Genomic DNA, 15,726 nt, shown 5'->3' with positions numbered 1-15,726 from the left:
CTTATGTGTTCCCTAGTCTCTGTACTTTTTGAAAGAGTAAAAAAAAAAAATCAATTCACTTTTACCCGTTCTACACCACTCAGGATTCTGTAGATCTCAATCATATCCCTCTGAGCTGTCTTAGTTCCAAGTTGAAGTGCCTAACCTCTTTAGCCTTTCCTCATATGAGAGGAGGTCCATCCCCTTTATCTTTTTGGTTACCCTTCTTTGAGCCTTTTCTAATTCCATTATATATTTTTTTGAGATTCGCCAACCAGAATTGCCTGCAATACCCAAGGTGAAGTTGCACCATGGAGCAATACAGAGGCATAATAATATCCTTCATCTTATTTTCCATCCCTTTCCTATTAATTCCTAGTATCCTGTTTGCTTATTTGGCTGCCGCCGCACACTGGGCAGAAGATTTCAGAATGTTAACGGTATTGCAATCATCAACAGGCATTCAATGATCCCCATTTTTGATCACCAACTGTATAACTATCCTTCAATTATGTTATCATGAAATGTATGAGAAATGAGGTCATAAAATGTAAAAGTATGCTAAATAGCGCATTATCTACTAACACAGTGAAAACATTTGTGGATTAAATCACACAAAATGTAATGCAGATGTCTTACCATTACAAACTTACCTACAGCCCAGGAAGGTGGAGTTACAGACAGTATTAATGCAAGTACTTCTGTATCAGTGATAATACATCTCTCATTTGCATTTAATTAACATTGAGAGTTAATAAGCATGATAAATGCCATGTTGCTACACTTTAATACATAGGCCACATTATCTGACATTAATATTAGAAACTAAATTTCTTTAATATTGTGTTAAGCAGTTTATGGCACATAGCCAAGGGCACTGGTGTGACGGAAAACGGAGCATACAACACAGAATTTTTAGAAAGAGAAGCCAGTGCAATAGTTCTCCACTTGCAGGAAAAGTAGCATTCTGAGGTATTTCGAAAGATAACCTTTTCACTTTTCATTATAAGCTGGTGGCATAACGTTGTTAGCACAATCATTCATGCAAGTCAGTCGGAACACACTCACCTTACCACTGATGTCATTAATTGCTACATGAACAAAGATGGATGCCTCTTCCATACCTTCAAGGTACACATGTCGATAACCTGAAAGTGCGGAGTGCAAACAGTTAACAAGACAGCTGTATTACTCCTCCTGTACTTGCCACAAGACTACCTGTATGGCAGGAGGCTAATTAAATCTCAGCTCCCACCGTACCACACTGCAGTACTAGCTGTCAAAGAGCTAAGACAGATGTTCCTACCTCTACTTCTGCAAGAGAAGAGCGCTGTCTGGTCAAAATGATTACCATTCTGTCTGTTGCCTTCCTCCCAAAGGCTCCCCGGTGCCATTGTATTCCCTTGGGACACCACTACTCTAATTCTTGAAAATGGTTACAGAGATGAAATGATATGATTGTAGAAAAAACTGCAAAAAACAGCTGTAATGTGCAAAGGGGCTCAGAGATACAGACAGGATTGCAGATATCTGGGACCTCATATACATGGTGTCAGTCTATCTCCCCCTAGTAATAAAGAGGTCTGGAGGTATCAGGAACCTCATGTACCCAGTGTCAATCTATTTCCCTCTTAAGAGAGCATTTAAAAGTTGGCAGGTCTGCTGATGTCGTAGCTCACGAGTGTGCTTGTGCATGTGATGGTGGAAGTACATCTAAGGGTTAAGCACCAGGTGTAATTTGTGGGCCTGTCCTTGGGGAAAATAGTCCCCTTTTTAGTGATATCAGCTGACACACTAGAGCAAGCGCAGAGTCGGTCTGCAGAAAGCTCTGGAATTTTATTCCTTTATAAATATAAAACCCTCAGGGCTGGAACACAAAGGTCGGCAGAATAAAAATTCTCAAACCTCTCTCTTTCACCTAAGCCAAAAGCAGCAGAACAAACCAATTTTTGGCCCCATCCTCAAGTTCTCTAATTGCTGATTCTGTATTGGGGAAATTATTGGCAGAGCTATGGCCCCAGTGGTTCCCCCTCCCTCCTCCTTAAGAACACTCACAGAAGACAGATAACAAAAATGACCACTTTGCATGCATTTCTCCACTCCTGCTCTTGTCAGTTAGGCATTGGCTGATGCTGAATCAGGGGGCTGCCTATCATAGAGGCCAGCATTTTTTGCATTAAGCTAGTGGAGGGCACTGAAGAAAGTGAGCTGATCTGAATGGGAAACCTTCCACTGATAATACTGGAGGAGTGGCCTTGTGGTTAGAGCACTGGTCTTGACATCCAGCGGTGCCCAGTTCAAATCCCACTGCTGCTCTGTATTCTAAAAGCAGTGCCTAGAAGCGCTTAGTTGATATTCTAGCGCTTAAAACTACACTCCTCCATTTACACCAATGAAAACATGGAATAAATTCCACCGCATACATTTAGGCGCAGAAAGCCATATTCGAAACCAGTGCACATAAATTTTGGAATGCCCATAAAATGCCCATTTCTCCGCCCATAGCTGCACCCCTTTTTGCCTGCACGCATTAAAATTTAGGCACAGTGCATTACAGAATACACTTAGAGATTTGTGCATGTAAATTCTAATCATTGCCAATTAATGCTCATTATTGCTTGTTAAGTGCTTTTAACAATGCTGATTGGCAAGCCGGTTAGCCCCAAATAAGCAATTTGACTGGCCAGGAGTAATTTCTAGCTGGTTAGATCGCTTTTAATATCACTTCTTAATTTTTCTATTTTTTGTTTTGCACCTTATGCAGCACTGAACAACACAACAGCGATAAGCAATTCATGTACAATATAAAAGCAACACAGGTGCCTCTTTCTATATGTATATGCACCAAAATGTAGCACTTACTCAACGTAAGCGCCTTAACACTATTCTATAAAGGCACGAGTAAATGCTAAGCACACAAATGCAAGGGAGTACACGAGTGGGCGGAGCATCAGCGGGACATGGGTGTGTCTCCCAGTTACGCCAGCTCTAAGGTTGATTCAACTGTAGAAGCTTAAATGTACGATGAATTGATGCTGGTTTATGCCAGTATTCTTTAAGGGAATCTGACTGTCCAGATGTCATGGTGCTCCCTGCGCAGTACAGCACCTACAAGGACGCATCCAGTTACAGAATTGCTACGTATGTCCCTAACCCAAAGTGCTTACACCTGAAGCAATAGGAGATAAATAACCCGCCTAGAGGTCACAAAGTATCAAGTGGCAGAAGAGGGAATTGAACCCTGGCTTCCCTGATTCATAGTCCAGTGCTCTTAACCATTACCCACTTCCTCTTCCTTTCCTTAAGCCATTGGCTTCCAAACATGGTCCTTGAAATGCGTCAGAATGAAAATCACATTGTGGTCAGCACAGGAGGTATGAATTAACCTATGTCTTACATGAACAGGGAATTCTGTAAATGGTGCTTAAAACTGCATGTGCAAATTTGGGCATGTGTAGGGTTACCATATGTCCGGGCAACCGGGCTGTTTTTGCCAATCTGCCCGTTTGTCCAGAAATCCGGACAATCGGGCAGATTGCTAGCCTCCCCTTACTTACTACTGCCCTGGTGGTCTAGTGACCTCTTCTGCCTTCGAGGCAGGAAAGAGCCCCCTCGTTCCTGCCCGGAGCGCTGCCCTGCATGCATCCTTCCTGTTGCTGATCTTGGCGCCGATTCAAAATGGCCACCGAGAGTTGAAGTGACCTCGCGAGACTTCAACTCTCGGCGGCCATTTTGAATCGACGCAGAGACCAGCAACAGGAAGGATGCATGCAGGGCAGCGCTCCGGGCAGGAAAGAGGGAGCTCTTTCCTGCTACGAAGAGGTCACTAGACACCAGGGCAGTAGTAAGGTAAGGGGAGGGGGATGACGGGGAGGGGGGGTGACAGGGTGTCTGACAGAGGGCGGAGCAAGGGCGTGAAAGGGGGTGGGGTGTGAAATGGGGCGGGGCATGTGTCCTCCTTTTTGAGGGACAAAATATGGTAACCCTAGGCATGTGACCAATTTGAACACACATTTTAAATAAAGAGACAGCACCAATAATTGAGTGCTAATCGGCAACAGTTTTGATTTACGCACATCTTGCTAGGTGCTATTCTATACAGATGTGCACGTAAATGTTTTTACCACACAAATGAAAAGAGGATGAGGCCATGGGAGGGGCTTGGGTAGGTCGGGGAATTCACTAAAGATTGCACAATATTAGAGAATTCAGGAGATCTGCACCGAGTGCCATTTACAGAATAACGATCAGCATTCATTGTACCTTGTGCATATTCCCTGAAAACCAGACCTAGTTGAGGGGCCCTTTCACAAAGATGCACAGGTGCCTACGTGCATACAACATGCGTCAAATTAGAACTCCCAACTGGCTACTGCGTGCCCTGAGCGGTAATTTTAATTTTAACACGCGAGCAGCAAATAATTTCTATTTTCAACTGCATGGCGCTAATTGGGTGGTAATTGGCAGTGTATGCACGCTGATGATTACTGCCCGGTTAACACGTGAGACCTTAGGTGGCGGTAAGGTCTCAGGCCCAAGATAGACGTACGCAGATTTTTATTTTGCTGCACGTCCATTTTCGGCAAACAAAAATAGGCCTTATTTGCAGGCGCGCCAAAAAAATGGACCTGCGTGCATCCAATGCACACGCCTACACCAGCGCAGGACATTTGTTTCAGCGTCTTAGTAAAAGGGCCCCCCAAGTGTCTCAAAGACCGAGATGGGAATTTATGTAGGTGCAGATTTCTTTTGTCAGCATAGTGTGCTCCATCTAGACAACAAAATGAAACAAATTAGAATAAGGCAAGTACTGCCTTACCTGGCATTATGCTGCTAAACGCTATTGTCCTCTGTCCAATAAAATCCCTCCCGATGGGGTCATGGTCCCATACTAGGAACCTAATCAGGGTGACCTCAGGCATATGCACAGTAAATAGAAGAGTCTCCTCCCACATTGGGTTGAATCCTAGAAAACAGTAAAACCCAACAAACATTTTGATGGGAAAGGTACATGAAATAGAACTGTTACGAGTACAAAAGAAACAGTGACACTAGAGCCTAAAGACATGAAGCTCAGTAGCTCAGACGAAAATGTGTTGTCATTTAATGATGACATGGAACTTGATTTCCAACATGAACAAATGTCGTTTTGTTTTAGAATAGCAGGCGTTAAATGGTTTCATCTTGCGCTTAACATGAACAAACCAAATGGAACTTGATTTCCAACATGAACAAATGTCGTTTTGTTTTAGAATAGTAGGCGTTAAATGGTTTCATCTTGCGCTTAACATGAACAAACCAAATAAAACGAACAAGTTTGATAATGAAAACATAATGAAGCAACCCCTCCCCCCCCCACCCTCCCGCCCTATGGATATTTGTATTTCTCAATGAGGATGACACAAGGAAATCTGCTGGTTGCATTCTTACCGTTATCATCAACCACTCGCGTTTGCTCTTTGAAACAGTCCACCGGTAACCCTATTACCTCCACTTCTACAAATGGATCAATTATCTGAAGAGAACAAACAAACAGAAGGAACAGTGATTACAAGCAGACCTGGAAATAAATAAGAGGGTTTGTTTTTCATATTAGTCAGGCATTATGCACCATATGTTCGTTGAGCTGAAAAGCACAGCAATGGAAGAGTTTATTGATCTCAGCTTGTGCTGAATGGTTAATTGCTCCAAGCCATATTAAGAATGACTTCTTGTAATCACCTCTGTGCCAGCTCAGACTGTTCTTAAGTTCATCTGAAATAAAAGATTTTATAATAAAGATTACTGAGATAATATTAAAGCTCTAATTAGAGCCATGAATCACTGCATCATGTTTAATTTCTATAATACTGATTATGGTAATTTTTTTTTTTACTCTTAAGTTAATTGTTTATTGAGTGATGCCCTCGGTAGTAAATGCTCACTGTTAGTCACCCATCAGTCTTTTGGATGCCAAACTTATTTGAAGTGTTATATAAAAGCTCTTTTGATGTGCTTTCTTTAGGATACCACTAAAGGACCTATACAGTTGTCAAGGGAATAGGTGGCTAACCTCAGTGGGACAGGGCACCCTCAGGAGAATATGGGCCAAGCCTCAAGTACGTGACTGCTTTTTTTGGAATATGATAGTTCTAAGGTTGAGCCAAGTGTGGCTGGTAGAATGGACAGTGTTGTATTAGTTAATCTTCAAAAGTAATTAATTACAGTTACTAGTTACTTTTTAGTTTAAAGTAATTAGTTACAATAATTATTTAGGAAACTAACTGATTACAGCGGCGTTTCCTTTACCAATACCACATCCAAAAATATTTATGGTAAAAGCCTTGTTAGATGAAGAGGTGAAATATCCATCTTATACACAACCCCAATGTGAATATTGCATAACTTCATCTCTCGATGATTATTTAAAGCAGGTTTGATCAACTCATGCCAACCACATCCCCTGTTATGTCATGTTGTGCTAGTTGCTCTTCAAAAGTAATTAATTACAGGTTAAGGGATAGTGAATAAGTAGTTAACTATTTTATTGATTACTGCAAGAAAATAGTTAACTACAGTAACTAATGACTAGTCCCATGATCTGTTCCATATATATCATACTCCCTGTATGTTATCATGTATGTATGCACCTTAATTGCAAGACCATTTGTAATTCTGTTACCCGGACTGCCATTACGGCAAATGTAAGCCACATTGAGCCTGCAAATTGGTGGGACAATGTGGGATACAAATGCTACAAATAGAAAATAAATAACTCAATATTGCACAGCACTGAGAATGGATACGTAGATGATTTGGGTTACTTGGGTTTTGTTTGGTTTAGGGAGTTGGGGATGACATCTTGATACTATTTGTAGACTGCTGGATATAGGGCGATTTTGTTAGACATGTTGGCAGCTCTTGACACAATAGATCATAGAATGCCGAGGCAGTTAGTTGAGTGTGTGTTAGGTAAACAGATGTTCACCTTTTTTTTTCCTTTCGTAAAGAAAGAACATTCCAGATACAATGGTGGGATGACATATCAGATACAAAAACTCTAACCACAGGGATCTGCATTTCTCTCTTGTTAATTAACATTTATCTGGCCCTTTCGCTTTCAAGTAGTGATAAATACAGGATTATCTGTCACGTATATGCAGGTTACAACCACAGTAACCTCAACTTGGTTTAGTTTTGTGACAGTGATAAGACCATAAACTTTTAAAATCACGAACCCCTGTGTTTTCAAAGGTGCGCTATACGCATGCTAGCATTTTTAATGAGCGTTAAATGCTAATGAGCTATAGGAATGTATTGGCGCATTAGCGCTTAACGTGCCTTAGTTTTTTTAATGTGCCTTTAAAGAGGATGCCCTCAGACACTTCCCCAGTATCATTAATTGCTATATAAGTTTTGATCTCCTCCCTAATTTCCTGGCAAACCTTTGTATCCCCCAGCACCGATTTGTTCAGCCTCCAAAATGTCTGACGTATCTCTCCGTGCAAACCCCTTAAGTTAACCCACACTGGAGCATGATCCGAAGCATGGATACTCCCAATCTGTGCCTCCTGTACCTGATCCCACAGGGTTCGATCACACCAAATTGCATCTATTCTTGTGTAAGTTTGTTGTGCGTGGGAGTAGAAAGAGTACGAACGCTGGCCCGGACGTTGAAGTCTCCAAACGTCAAGCAGACCATGATCCTTAACCAAATGCAATAACTTCTTCCTATGAGCCAGGGCCGCACTCACCCCCTCCCTGGAGCGATCCAAGGAGGTCAAAGTTAAGTTAAAATCCCCCCCCCCCACAGGATCACTTTCCCTGATACAAAATGCAAGAGAGTCTCCCTTAAGCTCTCAAAGAATTCTCTCTGCCCAGCATTTGGAGCATAAATATTAACAAAAGTAACCAGTTCATCGTTCAGGCGCCCCTTAACCGCCAAACACCTCCCACTAACATCCAAAAAAGCACTCTCTTTGGAGAAAGATATCCCTGATTTTATATATATCGCTAAGCCTCCCGTTTCCCCCTCTTGGATCAGCATGTGTATAACATTCACCGTACGCCTTACGACGTATTAGTGAAGTATCCTGTTTCCTCACATGGGTTTCTTGGAGCATAACCATGTCCCAATTGAGACATTGCAGCTCTCAAAAAATAATACTTCTTTTTCTTGGGTCATTCAAACCATTAACATTCCATGATCCTATATGCAACCCCTACCTAGCACCCTTCTCCTCCCCTCCCCCCCTTTGTTCCCAGTCAACTGGCCACTGTTAGAACCCGCCAGTGAACTGTAGGGGTATTTCCCTGTGATCTAGCCTGAGCTGGTCTTGGCCTATACAAGCCTATGACAGCTTGGTACAATAAGATGGCTGCTGCACCCTCTGACCTGCACATCTCTGTGTCAGCAAGATCAAGCTTCAGCTTGTGGAAAATCACTGACAGGCTTGCTGAAGCCAAGGGCATTCTGTGTTCCAACCATCCCCCTTCTATCTCTGAGACGCTGGGAAGGGAGTCATACTCATGGCACCAGAAGTTACCATCTCCAAGGTCACAAAACAAAGAACTCTTCTTGCCCATGCACTGGACTGTACGAGAGGCTAATTGGTCCGGGCTATCACCTGACTGGGAGGTCTGGAAGAAGCAGGAAGAGTGGGAGAAGTTAGTTAGTCGGAGACCCTCGGAGGAGGAGTACCTGTGAAGGACCTGAGAAATCCAGCAAGGCTCGGGGTCAGCTAGAGACTGTATGATACCAACCTTGTGACCTGCATAACTGGTGCAAATACCTGTGGCAGAGATATTGGCTCTGAATACCAATGGAGAAACGGAAACCTGCTTGTTTGCTGAGTAAGACCTGCACTATATCTAAGACGCAGACAGCTGTGATAGCGTCTGGGGAGATTCTGCTCCAGTCTCATCTGAAGCCGTCATCAGGACGGCGTGGTGAGATCACAGTGATATATTTCCTAGTCTTGGGTTAGGCAGTGGTTTTATCTAAGTACGACTGGTTTATGTCAGCTCTTGGTCAGGGAAAGCTGCTAATATGTATTTTGCATAAGATGTGATAAGTTTTCATAAGGATCATTAGGATATCATCTGTACTGTTCTAATCATTACTGTACGTAGTCTCAGGATAATCAGAGTGTAGTTAGACAATATATTTTGTTAGTGTGCATATCAGTAAGAGATATATATTGCATATAAGCTATTGCAGAGTGTTCCTATTTTTCTACCTACAATAAATTATAATAATATCATCTGTGACGTGGCTTCGGTTCTTTGGCAGGAAACAAAACACTGGCAGGGTGCCAGCACCAAGGTTCCTGTATAATATCCCCTAGACTGAGCGAGGAACCTTGTAATAAGTATTATCAGGGAATAATTATTGTCCTCATGGAGGAGTGGCCTAGTGGTTAGGGTGGTGGACTTTGGTCCTGGGGAACTGAGGAACGGAGTTCGATTTCCAGCACAGGCAGCTCCTTGTGACTCTGGGCAAGTCACTTAACCCTCCATTGCCTACCGCATTGAGCCTGCCATGAGTGGGAAAGCGCGGGGTACAAATGTAACAAAAAAAAAATATTTTTTTTTCACCCTACAGAACTCCCTGAGGAAGTGCGCCACCGCCAGAGTGCGGCGCACCGTGTAATACTTAATATTCATCCCGACCTCCAATTACTGCATTATTCACTCACACTGCATTAATCATCTCACACTTCCACACTTTACATCCTTCACCACTCAAACAAGAAAAAAATCAACCCCCCCCCCCCAACCCCTGCAAGTCAACCTAACACATTTTTCTGCTAGATGTCCTGACGCTTTACAGGATCCCTGTTTCACAAAGTAGCTCAAAGTCCCAGATTACTCAGGTCGTGTCATTTGTCTCCAGCTGAGACCCTCTGCCACCTCGAACCTTCCACCACGCTGACTTCGGATTAGTAGGCGATCCTTGTACTCGACTTGCCGCACCCGACGCAGGAAAGTCTGGACTACCCATCTCCGAAAGGGCCCTCCAGGCCTCCGCTGTAGTTTGGGCTCTGCGCATCTGGGTCCCCACCGTTACTTGCAATCCAAAGGGGAATAACCACCTGTACCTCAAACCCTTTTGCTGTAGGTAAGTAGTGATCTCCCGTATTTCTTTCCGGTGCTGTAACGTTGCCTTTGCTAGGTCCTGGAAGACTTTGATCTTGCAGTTGTTCCATTCCACTTCGCCTAAGGATCTCGCTTTTCTCCACACCTGTTCTTTCACACTGTAATCAAGGAAGCACTCCATGATGTCCCTAGGCAGAGAGTCTCTTTGGGGCCCCAGGCTTCTGTGAGTCCTATCCAGAGAAATGGATACTCCCTCCTCCTCCCCCGATACGTTTTCTCCAGTATTGAGAATAAAAGCATTAATGTCCTTTATCACCTGCTCACAGTCTTTATAGGAAGCCCCTTCTGGTATCCCCTTAAAATGTAAATTGCAGCACCTGGACCGGTTCTCTATGTCCTCCAGGGCTGTCTGCAGCTCCATTCTGTTCTTGCGTTCTGTTTTCAGCTCCAATTGCAACTTTTGCAAATCTTCTGTGACTCCATCCATGCGCTCCTCCGTCTGCTCTAAGCGGGTCCCAATCTCCCGGACCTCCACCCGCACCTCCGATACCGCTGCCTGAAAGTCCTTCCTTACCGCAGTCATCTCCACCTTTAATTCTTTGAACCATCGAGTTATGTCTTGCTTTGTCAACTCTGCATCGTTCTCCATAGGCTCCGCGTGGTCCGGGTCTGAGTCAGACTCCATCTCCGCCATATTGGAACAGAGAACCGCCACCTTCTGCTGAGCGCCTGAGCTGCTAGCTCTCTTCACCGTTGTAAATTTAAATTTATCTAACTTTCTCCACGCTGCCATCCCTCCTACAAGCCGGAAGTTTCACAGTGAGGGCTTTCAATCGAAAATTTCGGGTTTTCAACGATTTCTACTCCCACTCCAGCGGAGCTAGGGATTCAGGCTACAATTTCCCAGCGGTGACATCACTTCCTCCATATATTCACTTTCTATTTGATAATTTAGATTATTTATAACTATTTCATCAAACTTGCAAAAATGTTTCCAAACTTAGCAAAAATGGCATAACTTATCTTAAATGCGTTACCAAAGAGGACACCTCTCCCAACATGGTATCGTGTTTTGCTAATCTGCGTCAGGGTTGAGGCACTTAAAAATTTCCAACTAAGGATGAGAGTAATATGCTTCATGCTGCAGTATATGGTCTCAATCACTGTCTGAGGATCCAATCAAGTTAGGGAGGACTGTGTTTGTAAGGTGTGATATCTCTTTTCCCTATTTATGAAAATATTTCACTTAGTACCATGTGTGTTGGAGCTGACGTATATACAGCTGACATATAGCTGTTGTAGAGATGGGCCTAGGCAGTGCTCAGGCAGCAGCAAATATTGGCCCACATTTTGATAGCAGTCGTTCCATCCTTTTTATCATTTAGGTTGCTCTTTTCTGTATCTTTTCTAATTCCGCTATATTATTTTTGAGATGCAGTGACCAGAATTGTACACAATATTTGAGGTGCAGTTGCACCGTGGAGCAAGAGGCTTTATAATACTCTACTTTATTCTCCATTTCTTTCCTTAATAATTCCTAACATTCTATTTGCTTTCTTGGCTACTGCTGCACACTGAGCAGAGGATTTCAATATACCATTGAAGTCACCTTGATCTTCTTCCAGGGTGGTGACTCCAATTGTAGAATCTGCATTAATAGTCCATGTTAATCAGGGGATAAATAGTGTACTCTAAACTTCTGTCATTTATTAAAAATAAAAATATGTTTTTTTAACTACACTTCCCAGAGTTGTAGTTAAGTTCCTCATGTGAATGGCTCTGTGTTGTCATTTGTGTGGTTATTTTCTAGTGAAACGCTGGTGATCAGCTCACTGATAATTATACAGCTCATAACCTACTTTTACCTAGATTTTGAGATAGTCATAATAGTGAATTCATATTCAGAAAAACTGCAAACAATGTGCACAAAATTTAGAACTTGATTAGCATTTGTAAATACTGCTAGATTTTAGGGCATCAGCCTCTACATACTATCAGCACCCAAGTTAAGCCTGGATGGTGCTAACATTTTAGTTACAGTTCATCTCTGAGAACTCTACCAAAACCCTTATCCACACTCTTATCACCTCTCGTCTTAACCTACTACTCACTGGCCTCCCTCTTAGCCATCTCTCTCCTCTTCAATCAATCCAAAACTCTGCTGCGCGACTCATTTTCCGCCAAAGTCGCTATGCCCACATTAGCCCTCTCCTTAAGTCACTTCACTGGCTCCCTATCCATTTCCGTATTCAGTTCAAACTTCTCCTATTGACCTATAAGTGCATTCACTCTGCCGCTCCCCAGTACCTCTCCACTCTTGTCTCCCCCTATGTTCCCCCTCGAGTACTCCGTTCTGTAGATAAATCTCTCTTATCCGTCCCCTTCTCCTCTACTGCTAATTCAAGACTCCGTTCCTTTTATCTCACTGCACCTCACGCCTGGAATAGACTTCCCGAGCCTGTACATCTAGCCCCGTCTTTAGCCGTTTTCAAGTCCAAACTCAAAACCCACCTATTTCCCACTACTTTTGACTCCTAACTCACTTGCCATGTCCCTTATCCTCACCTCTTTATTCCCTTACCCTTAATTGTTCTGTCTGTTTACCTGTCTTATCTAGATTGTAAGCTCTTTGAGCAGGGACTGTCTTCTGTGTATGGTGTACAGCGCTGCGTATGCCTCGTAGCTCTATAGAAATGATAAGTAGATAGATAAAAATAATGCTGGCCTTTGAGGTTTTCTAACATATCAGTTATGCTCAAAGTATAAACTAAGTTAAATGAAATTAATCATTGTGCAATGCAAAAAAATATTGAAAAGAGAACTGGCAGAGAAAATGGAAGGAGACAAAAGGAGCTTACGGGTCTTGATTTGTGACCTCATTCATTATCACAAATCATTTATTTGCTCATTGGGTGGTAGTGAGTGCATTTTAGTATAAGTGGTGCCCTCAGAAATTCCTCATTCTGTACCTCTCCTCTGTCTCCCAACATGGAGTCCCGGGGCTTCGGCAACTGCTGTCCACTGATTATCCTCAGCACCAGCTGTTTTTTGAGCTGACTGGGCAAAGGGTCTTCAGAGTTTGGATTAAAGGCACCTAAATAGGCGAAAGGAAAGGCCAGAAATGCAAATGGGATGATGAAAAAACACTGAAAGCAAAAATCTAAATATGCACATGTACTAAAATGTCCTCCCTATTAAAAAAAAATACAAATGTACTTAACATCTTTCTAGTCTAATACAAGTTAAAGTACTATTTATAACATATTTATTTTATTTATTAGAATTTATTAACCACCTTTATGAAGACATTCACCCAAGGCAGTGTACAATAGGTACAGTTTAACTAAAATATAATGCTAACAACGTAATATTTACTTTATTTATTCATACTCGTATCCCACAATTATCCAAAACTGAGTTTCGGTCCAATGTGGCTTACATTTAACAGTTGTTAGCAGAGGCGTATCTGGACTCCGGCGGTAGGGGGGGCCAGAGCCAGAGGGAGGGGGCACATTTTAGCCCCCCCCAACGACTCCCCCCCCCGCCATTGCCAGATCCCCCCGCCAACGACTCTCCACCTTCCCCCCCGCCGCCAACCCTCCCCCGCTGCTGTTGCTTACCTTTGCTGGCGGGGGACCCCACCCCCCGCCAGCCGAGGTCTGCTTGCCGCCTTTAAAGATATTCCTTCAGCTGGCGGGGACGTCAGACTCCGAACTGGATTGAACAGCTATCAACTACATCATGGCCACGGAGGCCAAAGAAGAACTTTAAAGACGTCGGATTGGCTGGCGGGGGTTGGGGTCCCCCGCTAGCAAAGGTAAACAACGGCAGCGGGGGAGGATTGATGGCGGTAGGGGGTCCAGGGCGAAATCTGCGGGGGCCCAGGCCCCTGTGGCCCCATGCAGTTACGCCCCTGGTTGTTAGAGATTACATTGATTCAATCACATTTACAAGGTTGTATGATGCTGAGGATCATAACTGAAACAGACTCTTTCCCAAAAAAATCATAAGTCAAATGGAAGGGAACATCAGGAAAACAAACCAAGAGAAAAAAAAAGTGATTATTGTAAGGTTCGATGGCTCACACGATATCAAGTTTCAGCTTCTGATACTGTCTCTGAAGTGTCAAGAGACCACCAAAGAGCAACAGAGCACAGTCCTTACAAACTCATTAGCTGTGAAATATTTTGAGGGCTAGAACTAACGGGCACAAGGACAATAAATATAACATACACACAAGCACAAAGTCAATGCAATGGAAAGCTAAGCACAGGGATTCAAGCAATTTGTTCAAGGTCATACATTAAGCCATGAAAGGTGGGACTGGCACCTGGGTCCCCTAGGTACATAAGTACATAAGTAATGCCACACTGGGAAAAGACCAAGGGTCCATCATGCCCAGCATCCTGTCCACGACAGCGGCCAATCCAGGCCAAGGGCACCTGGCAAGCTTCCCAAACGTACAAATATTCTATACATGTTATTCCTGGAATTGTGGATTTTTCCCAAGTCCATTTAATAGTGGTTTATGGACTTGTCCTTTAGGACACCATCTAACCCCTTTTTAAACTCTGCCAAGCTAACCGCCTTCACCACGTTCTCCGGCAACGAATTCCAGAGTTTAATTATGCATTGGGTGAAGAAACATTTTCTCCGATTTGTTTTAAATTTACTACACTGTAGTTTCATCGCATGCCCCCCTAGTCCTAGTATTTTTGGAAAGCGTGAACAGATGCTTCACATCCACCTGTTCCACTCCACTCATTATTTTATATACCTCTATCATGTCTCCCCTCAGCCGTCTCTTCTCCAAGCTGAAAAGCCCTAGCCTCCTTAGTCTTTCTTCATAGGGAAGTCGTCCCATCCCCGCTATCATTTTAGTCGCCCTTCGCTGCACCTTTTCCAATTCTACTATGAGGCATATTTTCAAAGCACTTAGCCTTCCAAAGTTCCATAGAAACCTATGGAACTTTGGAAGGCTAAGTGCTTTGAAAATATGCCTCTATATCTTTCTTGAGATGCGGCGACCAGAATTGAACACAATACTCAAGGTGCGGTCGCACCATGGAGCGATACAATGGCATTATAACATCCTCACACCTGTTTTCCATACCTTTCCTAATAATACCCAACATTCTATTCACTTTCCTAGCCGCAGCAGCACACTGAGCAGAAGGTTTCAGTGCATTGTCGACTACGACACCCAGATCCCTTTCTTGGTCCGTAACTCCTAACGTGGAACCTTGCATGATGTAGCTATAATTCGGGTTCTTTTTTCCCACATGCATCACCTTGCATTTGCTCACATTAAACGTCATCTGCCATTTAGCCGCCCAGTCATAGCTCTGTCGTATCCACTAAAGAATAATTCAAATGGATGTGAAGTCAATGGGATCAAACAATCAAAACCCAAAATAAAAAAAAAAAGACCCACAGTAATTTCAAAAATATGTGTGAACTCCAAGAATATACATAAAAGGAAGGAAAAAGCCTCAAAGAGCTCCAGATCAACAGACCTAAAGACGGTCACAATGATCTGTTCTTTCATCGTTGGCTTCAAAAACCTTCCCATCTTTAAAAGGTTATTGTGTAAATTAGATCAAACTGTCCACGTGCAGCTTGTCATAACCGTTCAATGTGAATAGCATCAAACGTTGAAACATGTTGTAC

General features: G+C 43.1%; 1 protein-coding gene across 1 annotated transcript in view; it reads right to left on the bottom strand.

Moving 5' to 3' along the window:
• Window positions 1-15,726, bottom strand: part of PLCH2 (phospholipase C eta 2) — a 727,403-nt gene that overhangs the window by 36,905 nt on the left and 674,772 nt on the right. The window contains exons 19-22 of the mRNA XM_030185738.1: window positions 13,026-13,150; window positions 5,410-5,494; window positions 4,799-4,945; window positions 1,048-1,127 (exon numbers count right to left, since the gene is read on the bottom strand). Of these exons, the coding sequence (XP_030041598.1) occupies window positions 1,048-1,127; window positions 4,799-4,945; window positions 5,410-5,494; window positions 13,026-13,150 (437 nt within the window). The remainder of the gene's footprint in view (window positions 1-1,047; window positions 1,128-4,798; window positions 4,946-5,409; window positions 5,495-13,025; window positions 13,151-15,726) is intronic.

This window comes from Microcaecilia unicolor, chromosome 13, assembly GCF_901765095.1.
Source record: "Microcaecilia unicolor chromosome 13, aMicUni1.1, whole genome shotgun sequence".
Classification (NCBI taxonomy): domain Eukaryota; kingdom Metazoa; phylum Chordata; class Amphibia; order Gymnophiona; family Siphonopidae; genus Microcaecilia; species Microcaecilia unicolor.
The sequence above is the reverse complement of the archived record's forward strand: the minus strand, read 5'-3'. Positions and strand labels throughout refer to the sequence as shown.